This window comes from Anarrhichthys ocellatus, unplaced genomic scaffold (genome assembly GCF_004355925.1).
Source record: "Anarrhichthys ocellatus isolate YVR2014 unplaced genomic scaffold, GSC_Weel_1.0 scaffold2, whole genome shotgun sequence".
NCBI classification, from domain to species: Eukaryota; Metazoa; Chordata; class Actinopteri; order Perciformes; family Anarhichadidae; genus Anarrhichthys; species Anarrhichthys ocellatus.
Genome location: NW_022280032.1, coordinates 12,903,957 through 12,920,465, shown reverse-complemented (window position 1 = coordinate 12,920,465; position 16,509 = coordinate 12,903,957). Strand labels below are relative to the sequence as shown.

The window sequence follows — 16,509 nt, the reverse complement described above, 5'->3', positions numbered from 1 at the left end:
CAAAAATATTTGTTGCACTTTTAACATATTTCTACCAAAAGATCACACATGTAAGTTTATAAGCTTCAGCCTTTGTTAAGTACCTGTTCTTCAAACCAAGGCATGCTATGTTGTAAGAGCAATTGGAGGGAAAACAGTAAATTAAAGGTACACTCCATTGTAGAGATTTTGTTGCCAGACTTCACAGCCCATTAAAGGGGATGTTACAGCCGCCAATGTACGGGCAGAGGACCCTTTGAGATCTTGTGAGTTTCCTCTTTGTATTGCAAACCATATATTGTTTGATGAAGACAAAACATGATCGGATAGGTTGATTCATTGAAATGCATTCAATTTTACGTGACAGTTCTATTTTTTAATCGTCTAGTTCTGAGTTAGAAGACAAATATGTCTCACTTTTCGTCAGGCGTTCTCGGAGGACGCCCGATTCTAGCCGCAATGCATTCTGGGGCCGTCCCCGCTCTTCTGTCGGGATCCACCGCTAACGTGAAGCTGGTAAGGATAAACTGGACAGAGCAATTAAAGGGGAAATGTTGCAAGAATATAACTCCGCTTTGGTCCTAAAATAACATTTAGGGCAATTGTAAACACTTATATTGCACAATATTAGTACAAACGTTGCACAAGTTGCATATTCAGTGCTGTTTTATTGATACGAACTGTGATGTTGCACACATCGCATGGTGAGGGACAGGAAAGGGTTAATTTTTTCCGCCGCCGACATTTTTATTCGGCGCTCTACGGCAACTTTTTAACTTACAATGGGCAAAGAACTGACACTATGTTTCAACAACTGTGGTTCACATTAGGGCTGTGGCCTGCACAGTGTGTGTTTTTAATTGTTGCGCAGCTCGCACACTCGGACACTCTCAGGTCTTTGTTCTTATGCTCATCACCTCATGCATTGATCAGCGTTTGCAAAGCGAGAGCTAGCATAGAAACGGAAACTGCATTTTTTTTTTTTTTTTAGCAAAACAAAAGTGACAGTTACACTTTCAACACATTGTAAACTGCAGCTAACCGCAGCAGTTGACAACGTGGTGTCCATTACACCGAACAGTTCACCTGCGGTCGGCGCTGATATTGTTGCCTCAGGGTTGAATGAACTTCGCAGCATTTTGTCTCTTGAACATTCCCACTGTGAGCTAACCGAAGCCCCTTCAGCAACTCAACAGCAGTTTGAATAACAAACCGGGCTTATAAGCGACCAATAACTCTGCCAGGTTTAAAAGTGTTTCCCGTTGTCATGTTATTCACGTGTTACATTTAATCAAACAAAAGCAAACATGAGAGTCGACAGCATGCACCAGCTCATTGTGAAGTGTTGTGTTCCCAGTGGTGTGTATTGGGGGTCACAGAGAGATGCTGTTGAAGAGTCTTTGATGCTTTGCACTTCAGACCCCTAATATTTGTTTTCTCACTAAACTGACCAATTTTAATAAATATTATACTAATGCACGTGCAATCGATTTTTATTTTCTTAATTTGATCAAAATCAATGTAATTTGAAACCCGAACAGGAATGCATCCGGATATTGACATTCAGTACAATACAATAGACCTACACAATTACTACACCTGTGAATTCTTCATTTCGTATTGAGACTCGTCAGAGAGGTGCTGATTTAAGTGTGGTCGTGTTTCAGGTGTTTGGCTGCTTTGATACGGTGTTCCTAGTATAAAGTATCCTCAAAATGTGTTACTAAGAAAATTGATACACTGCTCATTCGTTAGTTAATAAATTGTTTTAATTATATCCAGCATCTCAATTGTCAGGTTTTGCTGCTTTTCTTTGTTTAATGTAAGTGTAAACTGAATGAGAACATCTTTTAGGTTTTGGACTGTTTATCAGACAAAGCAAGAAAAGTTTAAAGACATTAAAAAAATACATTTATTAAATTCTAGCACTATTTCACTGTTTCACTATTGTTTGACATTTTATATACTGAAAATAAATCAAGAATGTAATTGCCAGATTCATTAATAATCAAGATAATTGTTGGTTATTGTTAGCAGCGCTAAAGACGACTGCAGAGTTAAATGAAGAGCTCTCTGACGCAGTCTTACGCTATTATGAGACACACAAAGGCATGATTTAGTTCAGTGATGTTGCTTCAGACATTTGCACTTTGTCATGATTCACTGGAATTGATGCAAAGGTGAGCACGTTTGTGGATAATATAAAATCGTGAGGTGAATTTCATCCCATTCAAACAGCGTTTCTAATCACAGTTATTTTATTGTTCCGTCCTGATGTGCTTCTAGTGGTGAAGACCCAGACTTTCTTCAGACATGTCCGTGAGGGAGTCCTTTAACCCGGAAAGCTATGAGCTGGACAAGAACTTCAGGCTCACACGCTTTGCTGAGCTCAAGGGCACCGGATGCAAGGTTAGCTCTCTCCATATGAATATCTGCCGTGGACGTGTCATTGCCTTTGTATATCTATACAAATTAATAAGGATTCCACCCGATAAGAAATGTGATATAAACAAATACAGGATAATGATTATGGTGGTTTTTGTCTTCGGTCACAGGTTCCTCAGGATGTGTTACAGAAGCTGCTAGAAACCCTACAGGAGAACCACTACCAAGAGGATGAACAGTTCCTGGGGGCAGTTATGCCCCGATTAGGTAATTATGATCCTTGTATAGTACTGTAATAACAAATAAGCCAAGTTACAAAGTGCTTAACAGTAATACAGCTTAAACAAAGAGTATTAGCTATTCTAACCACAACAGAACCAACTTCTCTGTAGTGGAAACCAGTTTTGTGGGAGCATTAAAGATAAAGTTGCTTCATATAAAACTCTTAAAGCATGTTTGAAAGCACCAGTCCTGCTGTATTATACATACGCCATCAATGACCGGACAGTGTTGACTGCGATTGAGGGAGCAATAAATACAACAGGGTGCAAAACATTAAAATACTATAAAGGTGTCAGTTCTGGACAGACTACCAGCGCAGAAACACTAAAATGAGAGTCATTTGATAATTCCCTCATCATAGAGCCCAGCAGTCAAATTCTGCTCTTACATTAGGATGTTCTGTGTACAGTACCAGAATGAAAACCTCTTCAAAATATCACATACACAGCTCTTTTATATTTTAAAGGCATAGGAATGGACACCTGTGTGATCCCCCTCAGACATGGAGGCCTTTCTCTGGTCCAGACAACAGATTACATCTACCCCATTGTGGATGACCCCTACATGATGGTATGGATCTGCTCTTTTATGGGCATTACTTTTGCTCCGTTGTGTACCTATTAATTATACATACCTGTGACAAATGAAAGGATGCCACCGTTATGATTCTCTGTCTGTATCATTGGTTGTAACGTAAGCCGTTTTTTATGCAACAACCCTTCATGTGCTTAATTGTCAGTATTTCTTTTCTCTAGGGAAGAATAGCTTGTGCCAATGTTCTAAGTGACCTGTATGCTATGGGAGTGACAGAGTGTGACAACATGTTGATGCTTCTGGGAGTCAGCAACAAAATGTCAGAAAAGGTATGAGGCATGTCAGCAGATGTGTTCACTTTTGGATCTTGTTTCTGGCTAAAAAAACTGCGAAGAACCAATTGTTGTAATGGGTGAACAACCCAAATACCACTTCTAATAGAGTTACGTGACACAAAGATATTTTATTATTATTATACTATATTATGTTGTGCTCCCTTTCTGTGTTCTGAATTGTCTTGGTCTTTTACAGGAGAGAGACAAAGTCATGCCACTGGTCATCCAGGGATTCAAGGATGCATCAGAGGAGGCGGGCACATCTGTAACAGGAGGACAGACGGTACTCAACCCCTGGGTGGTGATGGGAGGAGTTGCTACAACAGTCTGCCAACCGAACGAATTCATCATGTAGGAATGAGCTCCACACTGCATATTTCCTACTTATGTATAATTTATCATTTTGTTATTTTGCAAAAAAAAAAAAAACAACGTTGATGTTTGACGTTTCTCAGGCCAGACAATGCAGTGCCAGGAGACGTGTTGGTGTTGACCAAGCCGCTTGGAACACAAGTGGCCGTTGCAGTACATCAGTGGCTGGATATTGTAAGTCCGCCTGCTCACTCATTTCACTCTAATCATTTTTGTCTCCTTCTTTTGTAGGATACACACTAACACCATTGGCTGTATATGTTGTTTTTATCTCTCAGCCTGAAAAGTGGAACAAGATCAAGTTGGTGGTTACGCAGGAGGATGTAGAGCTGGCCTACCATGAAGCCATGATGAACATGGCTCGGCTCAACAGGACAGGTAAAACCTCTATGAATGTGTCCAAAATGGCAAACTGTATTACTACCTTCAACCTTGACACAGGCAGTGCAGATCAGATCCACTCCTTCTGTTCTTACCTTTCACAATAAAAGCCCTAGAAATATAATTGCAGGCAAGTATTTTGCTTTTTTGTGCTGTTCATTTGTCACAACCCCGGTGTGTAAATGCCTTTAAGCTCGGCATAACTACATGAGCTGTTGGGCAGAGAGAAATGTTGAATGAGGGAGATTATTTTTGTAAACAGCAGCAGCCTCTGCAGCAGTGTTGCACCCTCTGTGGCTAAGTAGCTTCTGCTAATATAGTAAAACACAATGCAAAAAAATGGAATAATCCCTAAAGATAATGTTCCATGTGGGACAGAAGTTGCATACTTCTCATGGTTATAATGTTTATGCTTTCAGACGGCATACAGTGATTGGCCTTCAAGGGGTGACGGCTGTTGTGAATATCAGCACCAGTTGTGTAGTCAGCATTTGTTCATACCACTTGTGTACATCCCCAATCAACCAAAAGTCATCCAAATGTGCGCTCTCTCTGTCTCTCGTGTAGCGGCTGGTCTCATGCACACCTTCAACGCTCACGCAGCCACCGACATCACAGGGTTCGGCATCCTAGGCCACGCTCAGACGTTGGCACGGCAACAACGAAGCGAGGTGTCGTTTGTCATCCACAACCTCCCAGTGCTCGCCAAGATGGCGGCCGTGTCCAAGGCTTGTGGGAACATGTTTGGGCTCATGCACGGCACCTGCCCTGAAACATCAGGTGTGTGTGTGTGTATACAAGGCTCTGTTTTTTTCTTTTTCCTGTCTGCGTTAACCACCATTTATTTTGAATGTAAAGTTTGTTTACAGTAGATGGCACATATGTCGAGACAGCCTCACAAAGTGCTTTACAGGTGAATATGCAAAAATAGGAAAGGCCCAACATAACAAACACCAGTTTTATACATGTTCCGGGGGCCACAACAACAAAGATTCAATCAACTTTGCTGTAGCGTTCTGAATCAGCTGTGGTTTCTTCATTCATAATTTGTTTAGAAAGTCTAACTAGTCTAATTGGGACAAGATGCAAATTAAAAGTCCTAAGAATATGACTTCTGATAGGTTCAAGTTGGATTGAAGGTAATTTGTACCCTTTCAAGATATACTCATCCAGTCCTTAAAACACAACTTGTATAATTGTTTTGGTCAATTTGGACCGTTGTGACTGACGGAATCTCCTTTTCTTTACAGGAGGCCTGCTTATTTGTCTGCCTCGGGAGCAAGCTGCCCGCTTCTGTGCCGAGATCAAATCCCCAAAATACGGCGAGGGCCACCAAGCATGGATCATCGGAATTGTAGAGAAAGGAAACCGCACTGCTCGCATCATTGACAAACCACGGATCATAGAGGTGGCACCACAAGTAGCCACGCAGAATGTCAACCCAACTCCTGGTGCAACTTCCTAATCCACCTGTGCATCATCGACCGGAACCCCGAAGCTCTGCAGAGTGTTTTTAGATACATAAACTACAAAACCATCCTAGAGTGTTGAAATATATACACAAAATAGTATGTACACAAAAAAGACTGGGTTGGCGTGTATCTACATGAAAAACAGCTCCGCACAGTGGCCCAGGGGGCACGTCATCACCCAGTGGACTCAGCCTGCAGTACCCCAATGATAAACAAACCGGTAAGAATTAGAGCATACTTAAAATCCATTTGCCTTTCGTGTCTGTTGTATTCTCTTATGTTACATGTGTGTGATCAGCAGGCAACTTCTGATAAGAGGGCGATGGTGATGAAGACAATAATGTGATACTGTTGATTCATTTTGAATCTTAGGAAGTCTGGTGACTGTTGCCTCTTTGGCTCTTTTTAAAATGGCTCTCATCAAGCAGGCGGACCGCATGATGGTGTTTTTGTTTGTCTATTCACTTTGTACAGTTATAAAGACTAGTTTTAGTTCATTGCTGTAACTGATGCCTTGAAAGAAAAAGAGTGACCAGAATGGTTTGTTTTTTATTACTTTCTTTTTGTATTGTCCCCGCCTGAACTAATAAATATTACAATAGAAAATGGTTTGTTTTTGCCCGCTCTTTGGGAGCTGCACTCAAAAGTCAAATGTGACGTTATCTATCATGAAACTGCAGATTGATATTTTTTTTTTGACAATTGATGTTGCTTCATTGTGCATTGACGTGAAGTCATAGATGAAGTGTGGTTTAAAGTCACAGATCAGGAGATGAGCCGTCTACCATCTGCATTCCCAGTAGGTCATCATATTTAAGGTAATGTGGTGATTAGAGTTTGCATTATATGGTCACTCAATCGTGCAACTGTAAAAAGGAGTCTGTTCACATCAAGCACTCTAATCAGTGATGTTGCCTTTGTTCGAGATCTGGTGCATTTGGTTTTGCTCTCACTGTTGCTGCGAGCAGTCTGACAAACTCTTATAAAGCTTCCAGCGGATCAAAGTCCACATCGTTTTTGTTTGTCCGAGAAGCCTGAATGAACCTGTAAGGCCTCTGTAAATGTTCATATGGATACCAGGAACATGACTGTCACCCCACTTACAATAAACGTCTCTCATAATAGATTGTTTTTCCTTGTATGTTTTTGATGTATTACATTTTTTTTATTAATTTTTATTAATGTTAAGAATGGAAAATAACTATGAATTTATGTCTAGTGATTAGTATGATTACATTTGAACTCTACAAAAGCCACTGATTATGAGATACATTTAATAGATAATCTTTAATATTTTAATCAAAAATGACAACATTAATTCATAAATATTGACATGTAACAAATGATTTATAGTTTCAGACAGTACTGAGTTTTATATTTACAAGTTTCATATGCACAGACCATAAATAAAGATTATATTTAGATTTATTACATTACGTTAGCTTTATATACAGTCTATGGTATAAACTGACAAAAAGGAGAGAGAAACAACCAAAAATTCCCGTTTTTAAAGATCTATCCCTCAGCACCAAAACAACACAGCTCTGGAAGGTATAATATAAAATTGAGAAGTAACAACTATTTCTGTAATCTGACTGAGTGGAATGACCAGCTCCTATAATGTGACCAAAAAGATCTTAAGTGCAACCTGTCGCCCGAACTTTAGTTTTGTATGAATGAAGCACGACGAAGAGACTCACAGGTTGTATGTGAGGCACATCCAGCATACCACTCTACAGTCGTTACAGTCTGTTATTTGTGCTTTTTCCCATTTTCCAGCTGTACATGCGATGCATGCTCCACCGTCTTCTTATCGTTTTCAGGCTTGAAAAGTGCTCGGATATCAAGCATGGCGTTACAAATGTGCTGACCAAACCGGAATGAGTCCTGCAGGTCACAAACAAAGGCAGAAACAGAGAGAGACATAAAGAGTGTTGCGTTTTTTAAAGACAGCATTACACGCTATACATATATGATAATATGCATTGCTCTCATTTTGTACTCTTACTGTGTCAGGGTTGGAGAACTTGCTGGAGATGTGGAATGTGATGAGGTTTTCCCCAACGATTATATAAGACACACCATAACCATCATCAGCCACCTGGTGGTAGAGAGGAGGCGCTATTACTGCACAAAATGCCTCCAGACCACGACTTCAGGGTGAAACGTTACGACTTGTGTGTTGCTTTTGCACATCCCTTAAATAAAACAACTTTACTCACTGGGCCAAATCCACCACCAGCACCCACATAGTTAGGGAACTTGTTGATGTCAACTAAATTGAGCTGTTGCTGTGGAGTCTGGCTGGTAGACAACTTCCACGGCTCTGAAAGCACCTAGAAGCAAAGATATTGAATGTTAAGGCAGATAAGAAAGGAGAAAAGTTGGTAGGGTAAGAGTAAACCCATAGTTCTAACCTTCTTAAGGAATGGCGAGTCAACACCGAGGTATTTGGACACTATGTAGAGACAGAAGAGGTGACGGTCGATACCAGAACCCGTCATGGCCAGACGATACATGTTTTGATGCTTATCTGCTGCTTTCCGAAACAGGGCCAGTCTCTGGGCATTCTGATCACAAAAACAAACGGCACAAACAAGTAGCATCCAGGCCCGTACTTATGGCATTAACAACATATCAGTTTGACCCTACAAGAACTTCAGAGAGTTCAGAGTCCAGAGCACTGGCATGAGGAGACATATTGCCTCCAGGTCCTGGTGACCAAGTCCTAAGCAGCACAATGTGACCTCTAACAGCGTGTCCTCTCCAAATGTGATGTGGTGTACTTACAGAAAGTGTGTCCATTTACACCGAAAGACTGATTGTGAATTTGTGAGCCTGATAACACACACATTTGAGATCAGATATGACCAAAGTCTAATTATTTTGCAAATTGTTTTAAATATTGACCTCCTCCAGTAAAGGATTTGAATGTTTAAGGACCTGGCTGGACCCACCTGTGATGCCACTACAGACCTCTTTGTGTTTTTTATGTTGTGTGATCCTGATTCATTTGAAGTGTTTCTGTGTGTGATTGTGTTCTGCTTACTGTTGCACCTGCATCCTCCATGGCTCTGACAAATGCAACAGCCTCAGAAGTGCAGGAGCGTACCGTCTCTGTCCGACCGTCTCTGAACATACGAGTCATGGATGACTCGTAAGTCAGACAGAACACACCCTGGTCCTAAAAAGCAGATGGATTGAAGTAATGTTTTGTTGGTGGATGACATAATCAAAGACAACAGTGAGCGATAATGTCAGTAATGTCATGAAGATGGCAGCCCTACCCTGAACTGTGCTAGCTGCAGGGCCAACTGAATAAAGGCATCAGGACTGCTCCTGCACTTCTTGATCAGTCCTTTCCCAAACTCATGGAATAGATGGCCATGGAAGTCCACGTCGTCAGCTATCTGCTTGGCTGACAAGTATGAAGTCTCAATGACCTCTTGGCACTACGAGAGGGGAAAACAGAAGGATAACCTGATTCGTTTTGTGATGAAAATACAGTTAATAGCCTACAGCAAATACCATTAAATGCAAATCAAATAGGTCAATGGAAATTCATGATTTAAGGCCCTACTGCACCTCCTTTGCAATTTGCCACTGTAGTCGAGAGGGATAAGGCAGACCTTTGTTCACATCCCCTTTACAATGCCCCTCCTCCGTGTAGCCAAGATGGAAGCAGTCTGTTGCAAGAACATACTACATAGACAAAAAATGCTGGTTGAAAATATATTTGCACATTTTTAATCATTATTTTTGAAATACAATATCAGCACACGTTTCATACCTCCCACATATGTCCGACAATTGGTGCATCAGCCCAAGAATGTTCAGCATTAACACCCATTTTTCCATTTGGATAAGAGATCAAGGTGAAAGACTTGTCAAACCACCTGTGACAGAGGAAATAAACAAGTCTTTTTCGGTGAACCAACTGCTGAAAGTCTAACCAGTACTGCAGCCAATAGCTGGGACCTTCCCCTTGACTTCTGTGCGTACCTGTCGTAACATTTTCCATGAAGCAGGGACTTGGCATAACTGTCAAACGATTTGGTCTTTGCAGGGTCGTAACCCTGTTGCTCGCCATCTAGCGTCAGGAAGAAGGCAGCAGACTCAATGGCGTCCAGGGACACTTTGTTTCCTCCCTGGCTGAAATATTTAATCCGAGCCCGAGCCCATGGAACTCTAGAAGGGGATGTCAGAGTAAGACAATTTTCCACACATGTGTCCTGCGCATGTGTGTGTGATTATATACACCTGTTTCCTGCAGTCAAGGCAGCTAATTTGAGTTCTCCTGGCTGGGGTTCTGATGTATCATTGAGGATCCTTTGAAACTGTGTTTCAAGTTCACTGGGTAAGAGGTGGCGTCCTCCAGTGTACAGCCACACTTTGAAGAATCTGCCCTTGTGGTAGACAACCAGGTGCTTACGGTCAGTCAGGTGCTGCACAATATCTGCAAGGAAGGGCCAAAAAGAAAAAGGAAGCATGTGTGGACACATGACAAAATAAGAGGGTTGATGCCGTTGGATAATCTCAAAGATAAAATGTAGAATAATAGGAACAGGCATAACGCTTTAATACAAACAGATTGACCAATGGTCCTTTTATCTCACATTCATAATCATGTGCGCCAGCAGTACAGCTGTTAGAGGGTAAATCAACACTGTAGCACATTGGACTGGTGGCTGAAACTTTCAAACCAGTTGCACTTCTGTTCATACCTCAGTTAATGATGTCAAAGCAGGTATTTCACTTTTAACAGCTGATGGAAAGCATGTGCTATGACAGCAAGTTTCAACCCAGGTCTGCCCAACGCTTTTGAGTGTTGATTAACCCTTTAAACTGTACAGAGCAGTTGTTTACCTGTTTCAATCCCAGGGATGCGGGTGGTGTTAAATATCCTCTCCATCTGAGTGGAACACATAGGAACTGTCCCCAAAGCCCTCAGCTGAGAATAAAAAAGAAAAAAAGCATTCATCACAGAGAAGAATGAAGTATGTAAATGGTTTTACAGTGGGTAGGTTACAAGCTGATTGGGTGATTTGTTTAGATTGATGGCAGAGTTGTAGTAAAGTCATGGCAAGCGTTACCGGTGCATGTTCACCCCGTTCCAGTTTGCGCCTGTACTGCAGCATGGCATGGACCACATTCCCTGCCCGAGCAGCCTGTCGGTGTGTTGGGATTATGTACAATAGGTCCTAATACATTCACCACAAAGACAAAGTATACTCAAATAGACAGAAAACAGAGAGCAAGTATACTGTAAATCACATAAAGAGACAAATATGATTTAATAAGAGTAATTATTATTTTGGTTACTGGCATTTAGCAATGAAGTTTAGAGAACTATTTGTTTGTCTAGTATTTCTCGTTAAAAATGATATGAAAAGAGCATTACTATACACCCCAGTATTGACAGTCTACTGTATCTTACCATTATATAGAAGTTACTGTTCACCATGATAGGACTCCTACCCCTGAGGTAGATGTACTCCTCCCACCAGTCACTTACCTAGAGAAGATAACATATTATCATTGAATGACATTATCATTCAATTCAATTTGAGTTTCGATGTTGTATAACTTGCAGGTACTACTCACATAATTTGTCCCCCACCAGGATTTCAGGATTAGGTATCTCTGTAGCTGGGCTGCTTTTGAATCTTTAAAGTCATTGGCCAGCATCTCCATTTGGTTGTACTGTTCACTGTTTAGCAGAGGACGGACTGACTCCAGGTACTGTGGAGAAAACATGGTGTGTGCTGTCAGGACAAAGGAGCAGTGAAAAAGCTGATATAGTGCAGCATGCGCTACACAAAGAGAAAACCTGAAAGACATCCAGCACATGTGCAGCATAGGGGACGTGACAGGTTTGTATCTACTAGTGTACTACTGTAGCTTTCACAGGGTGCAGGAAGGGAAGGGAGCTAGATGGTGGTACAGTCGAACTATGTCTGTATGGTCTAACAAGCTACATATATCAAATAGTTGGAAAAGTGTAGGTTTAGTTGATGTGCTAGATAGGTTTAGGTGTAACAGTTAGAAATGGTAATCAGAAATGTGTTGTTGGTTGTGAAATCATGACAAATAAGGATGTTTAGATGTCAGGTAACACTTAATAACATGCATTCATTTAGTGCGTCTCCATGTCATTCGTTTCAGGATGACACATTCACTTGCTGTGGTCATGGGAGGTCAGTACTGTGTAGTTTCACACCCTATAAATTGTATCATCCACACTGGGCACAGGGAGCCTGGGTAAGGAGGCCTGAAAACTGTAGAGCAGCGGCCTGCGCCCGGAGAACATCTTCACGAGGCTCTGGTAACAAAGAAATAAACACACAGAACATCACACACATATAGTATACTAGATGACCCTTCATAACAGATCAGGAATCAACATACCCTCTGCACTGAGCAAGGGACGCAAATACCTAATAGTAATGATGTACTGGCAGCCAGTTAATTGAATGGCACACACAGTATGATTAAAGCTTCAGACAGAGTGAGTGAAAGACAAACGTACCAGCCACACTTTGGTAGATGAGCTCATTTTGCCATGGGATTCAAAAATCCATCCATGGTAGGAGAGCAGAGCTTTGAGCATGTATCTCAAGAGGTAGATGAGGAACAGCCAAAGTCCAGTGGCAAACAGAATGGCACTCAGCACCGCTCGGGTCTGCACTGATAAATAGTCTCTGCACAGAAAAGGCACAACACTGCACAATAACTTTATAGTTTCTCTTAAACAGCTGACTTACTGTGTCGCTCATCTATGGAAAGCTAAAGTACAGTAGAATATGTCAAATCTGAACAACAACGAGGGGACATATCACTGGGCTGCAGGAGATCTCTGACCTCTGTGGTAGGTTTTCCGTGATTGCTTCAATCATTCCTAGAGGGGGGTCTATGCGGATATACAAGGAACTCATCATGGCAATCACAACTATCAGCCAACTGGACGGACTGGCAGGATAGACTCCAGCTAATACACCATTCTGTGAGTGAAATCAACAAGATTCAATATGAACACAAGATTAATCTTCATCTTCTACGTTATGCTCAGATGATGAATGAATGAAAATGCACAACTGTTAATACCTTTGTAGAGCTTAAATGCTACACTCAAAAGCATGTTTGTAATCTTATTATCTAGCGACTCCACATTTTGGAACATTTTGGAACAGTAGATCTTTAGTGTTGGCTATTGTACCTTGAATTGAATGGCTCGCTTCTTCCATGCTGTCACTCCAGACAGGTAGATGTTTTTGATGACCTCTTGACTCAGTTTAAGGTCCACACCGTCTGGGCGCACAGTGAACTGGAAGCCCACCGCCTGATGCGCCTCAGCCATCTCTGAAAAGTACTAGCCTGGAAATCAAGGTGAAACTTTTTAAGTCATCAGGTTTCTTCAATAACAATTTAAACAAGGCAGAGAGATGACATTATAACATTAAGAAACAAAACAAAAGTGTACATAACTAGCATCACAGGTTAAAAGCAGATGAAATAAGTGAGTTTTAAGTGCAGTTTTGAAAGTGGCGAGTTACGGAGAATGTCTGAGGTGCTGGGGGAGAGAGTTCCAGTGGGTGGTGGCAGCAATGGAGAAGGACCTGTCCCCCCAGGTCTGGTGCTTGGACAGAGTAGGGGGGTAAGGAGGTTGTCGGCGGCGGATCTGAGGTTGCGGGTGGGAGTGTGTCTTGCAGGAGGTGCGAAAGGTATGAAGGAGCTAGGTTGTGAAGGGCTTTGTATGTAATGAGGAGAATCTTGAACTGGATTCTTTGCTGTATGGGGAGCCAGCGGAGGTTTTGAAGGACTGGGGTGATGTGATCTCTGGTGCGGGAGTGTGAGAACAGACGGGCAGCTGAGTTCTGGATGTATTGTAGTTTGTTGATGGTTTTGGTGGATCTGGAATAAGGATGCTGTTGCAGTAGTCCAGTCGAGAGGTGATGAAGGCGAGGATGAGTGTTTCCGCGGCTGTGGAGGAGAGGGAAGGCCATAGACGGGCGATGTTTTTGAGACGAAAGAGGCAGTTTTTGTGATGTGATTGACATGACGTTTGAAGGAGAGGGTTTAATCAAAAATGTCTGGAAGTGACCAGTTGATTCTAGATGGTTTCAATTTTTGCTTTGTAGAATGACAGGAAAAAGTTACATTTCTCAGCTGTGGAGGAGTGGGAGAGATTTTCCAAAGGTTTGAGAAGAGGACCTTGGGTTTGGCGGTACCGGAGTGGATGATGCCAGAGTAGTAGGTGGAGCGAGCAGTATTGAGAGTCAGCTTTACTGTATGGAGCTAAATCCAGGTCAAACGTTTTGTTCATTTGAAAAACGAATTTGAACCTGAAACTTCAAGTTGTGGTCTTGAACATTGAAAAATACAGCAATGTATTAAAAATAAAAATAAGTGAATGAAAAGTTTTTCATTCACTTATTTTTAGTAAAAAAAATGCCGAATTGTAATAGTATGGCTACTCGTTTTTATTAAACTAAGCTAATATAGGCTAACATCAGTTGGCACACCAGCAGACTACACTGGGGTGACTAAACGGCTATGCCAACGAATTTCATTGCACAATGGATTTATAAATTCAGAAAAATATATTTTCAAAAAGAAACGGAGGAAAACATCTCTATACCTGTGGTGATAGATAACACATATGTGCGCTGCATTAGTTTACTCCTGACAGAAGTGCTCACCTGAAGGCCCACTCCCTCCTGTGGCCAAATGGGTCAATAACGCTCGTCTTCGTTAGCATAGCCGCTCATCCACCCCAGTTTAGTCTGCTGGTGTAGTTGCCATGGCAACAAGTGCCAACTGATGTTAGCCTATATGAGCTTAGTTTAATAAAAACGAGTAGCCATACTATTACAATTCGGCATTTTTGTACTACACCAATGACAATTACCAACATTATAACATAAAGAGGAAAAAAAAAACGGATAAACTTTCAAAGACGTCCCCACTGACTCACAGTGGGGACGTTATTTGCACCATAGTGTTTGCTCATAATGTGATAGGGAAGGCCACTGATATGGGAGTCACACATTTTAGCATGAAAAAAAAAAATAGCTATATTATAAAGTTGGAAGGGTTCAGTCATTGTCTTTTAAATGCAATGCCCTTGTGAAATCTTAAACTGAAATATTTGGAGTTCATAAACCACTCCATGTAATGGACAGGGTGACAGCTCTAGGATTTCTTTTTCCATGTCATATGACTGAGCAGTCACCAAGTGGGACAAAGTTCAATGGCCAGATATAGCAGTACACCGGCTGAGCATGCGCCAGACCTCAGATGGGCATGCAAATATAAACACAGACTACAACCAACAGATGAATGCTAAACCCTTTGGCATTACAAAACACTGTGAGAAAAAAACCTTGAAGGTATGCATTTGTTTTTACTGAACTGCACAGAGTGAAAATGGATTGATCAGCACTTGATTGTATAATTGTACTTCCACATTATGGTTTTAACCTGCTTTTTTGCATACACGCTTAACACAACATTCACTGAAAGATTTCACCAATCTATCATTTTCACATTAAACTCTTGTGTAATTAAAACATGTAACCAGTAGAACAATCCCTGCAGCTAATACAACTACCTACATGCATAACTGAATACGACAGATACTTTACCTATGTCAGAACAGAGTCAGTATAATCCACTCAGGCAGAGGAAAGCTGTGGCTTTGTGTCAGGCAATGAAATTCCTCTGTACTCAGGCTTGTGTGATCTGTGTGACTCCAGTGCCCTTGATGTGGCTTTCCTCAGGTAGTGAGGTCAGAGTTGTCGTCTCCTGTGCTTTCCAACCCTCCCTCCCTCTCTCCTCCTTCCCCAACTCCACTCTCTGGCTTACTCTCTCTCTCTCTCTCCCCTCCCCTCTCTGCCTGTTCCTCTCTCACCCGGGACATGCTTCATTTTGTAACAAGACACCAAACATATACAGAGCCTAACCTCATGTGCCTTGAGGTCTCTGCTATGCAGCTGAAAATGCTGCAGTGCTGTGTGAGGATGTAACTGAAAGCAATGTGACGTTTCCTTTTCAAGTACTGAGAGTCCCAGCAGTATTTAACTGTGATAATACAAATGAAATGGTGTGATCAGAATGACAGCATACAAATCTCAGATGATTATCAGCAGATTCATGTGTTTAGAGGTTACAGGTTACAGGCCTAGAGGCATAAAAGAGAAGATAAAAAACTAAAACATTTTTTGCAAACCAATGATTTTAGGTCGTACCATCACAACTTTAAAATCAAACAATAATGTAAATAGTAGAGGAGGACATTTTTTATGAATGTTAACCACAAACACAAATATAAACAAAGGGAGACATCATACTCCTGTCTTAGATTAGGTCTTAAATGTCATGATTCCCTACGTATACCCTTATTCATGAATTACCCTTATTAACCAAGAAAAATAAAGATTTTGAATCTCTTATACAAGGGAGAAAAGCAGAGATACTTATACAGCACCAAGTCCGTTTTCTTAAAAAGCAGTCTATTAAGTAGCCTTCCAAAGTCCAAACTGAACCCGACTATAACACATTTATAATATACAATGAATTCAGGTTCTGAAGTCAATATTCTTCAATTATTTTTCTCGCTGTGCTTGAGGTATAAGTCAAACTGTAATCTGCCTTAAAACTTAAAACAAACGGACTGGGATTTTAAACACAAGAGATAATGATAATCCATATAGGGGAGTTTATCTTCTTATGTTTAAGGAAGGCTTAAGCACTATGACATTCAGCCACAA

General features: G+C 41.2%; 2 protein-coding genes across 6 annotated transcripts; one reads left to right on the top strand and one right to left on the bottom strand.

The window, feature by feature from the left end:
* Positions 1 to 222: 222 nt before the first annotated feature.
* Positions 223 to 6,346, top strand: sephs1 (selenophosphate synthetase 1). 5 transcript variants are annotated; one of them, XM_031863765.1, is made up of 11 exons: positions 507 to 1,646; positions 2,014 to 2,159; positions 2,266 to 2,388; positions 2,535 to 2,631; positions 3,113 to 3,216; positions 3,402 to 3,509; positions 3,712 to 3,866; positions 3,971 to 4,061; positions 4,166 to 4,265; positions 4,836 to 5,048; positions 5,519 to 6,346. In XM_031863765.1, exons 3-11 carry the CDS (start codon positions 2,293 to 2,295, stop codon positions 5,731 to 5,733), a joined length of 1,179 nt encoding a protein of 392 aa, XP_031719625.1. In that variant the 5' UTR covers positions 507 to 1,646; positions 2,014 to 2,159; positions 2,266 to 2,292; the 3' UTR covers positions 5,734 to 6,346. The 5 variants fall into 5 exon arrangements, with proteins under 5 accessions (XP_031719645.1, XP_031719635.1, XP_031719625.1 ...); XM_031863785.1 differs by lacking the exons at positions 507 to 1,646; positions 2,014 to 2,159 and adding an exon at positions 223 to 245; XM_031863775.1 differs by lacking the exons at positions 507 to 1,646; positions 2,014 to 2,159 and adding an exon at positions 439 to 495.
* On the bottom strand, positions 5,500 to 15,560 carry cpt1b (carnitine palmitoyltransferase 1B (muscle)). The gene is made up of 19 exons (XM_031863744.1): positions 15,385 to 15,560; positions 12,957 to 13,114; positions 12,602 to 12,741; positions 12,270 to 12,441; positions 11,961 to 12,062; positions 11,345 to 11,482; positions 11,178 to 11,255; positions 10,834 to 10,941; positions 10,607 to 10,691; positions 10,001 to 10,196; positions 9,743 to 9,928; positions 9,531 to 9,636; positions 9,326 to 9,442; positions 9,028 to 9,192; positions 8,790 to 8,924; positions 8,158 to 8,310; positions 7,963 to 8,076; positions 7,749 to 7,841; positions 5,500 to 7,627 (listed from the first exon to the last, which is right to left on the bottom strand). Exons 2-19 carry the CDS (start codon positions 13,095 to 13,097, stop codon positions 7,493 to 7,495), a joined length of 2,364 nt encoding a protein of 787 aa, XP_031719604.1. The 5' UTR covers positions 13,098 to 13,114; positions 15,385 to 15,560; the 3' UTR covers positions 5,500 to 7,492.
* Between the last annotated feature and the right edge of the window lie 949 nt (positions 15,561 to 16,509).

What these genes read in the sequence shown, in the direction of transcription:
- sephs1 (XM_031863785.1), top strand. Translation starts at nt 2,293, where the DNA reads ATGTCCGTGAGGGAGTCCTTTAACCCGGAAAGCTATGAGCTGGACAAG. An exon ending in TCAAGGGCACCGGATGCAAG is followed by an intron (nt 2,389 to 2,534) that starts GTTAGCTCTCTC and finishes CTTCGGTCACAG; the next exon opens with GTTCCTCAGGATGTGTTACA. An exon ending in CACCTGCCCTGAAACATCAG is followed by an intron (nt 5,049 to 5,518) that starts GTGTGTGTGTGT and finishes TTTTCTTTACAG; the next exon opens with GAGGCCTGCTTATTTGTCTG.
- cpt1b (XM_031863744.1), bottom strand. Translation starts at nt 13,097, where the DNA reads ATGGCTGAGGCGCATCAGGCGGTGGGCTTCCAGTTCACTGTGCGCCCA. An exon ending in AGTGGCAAATTGCAAAGGAG is followed by an intron (nt 9,193 to 9,325) that starts GTGCAGTAGGGC and finishes CCCCTCTCGTAG; the next exon opens with TGCCAAGAGGTCATTGAGAC. An exon ending in TGCAGCTAGCACAGTTCAGG is followed by an intron (nt 8,925 to 9,027) that starts GTAGGGCTGCCA and finishes TCTGCTTTTTAG; the next exon opens with GACCAGGGTGTGTTCTGTCT.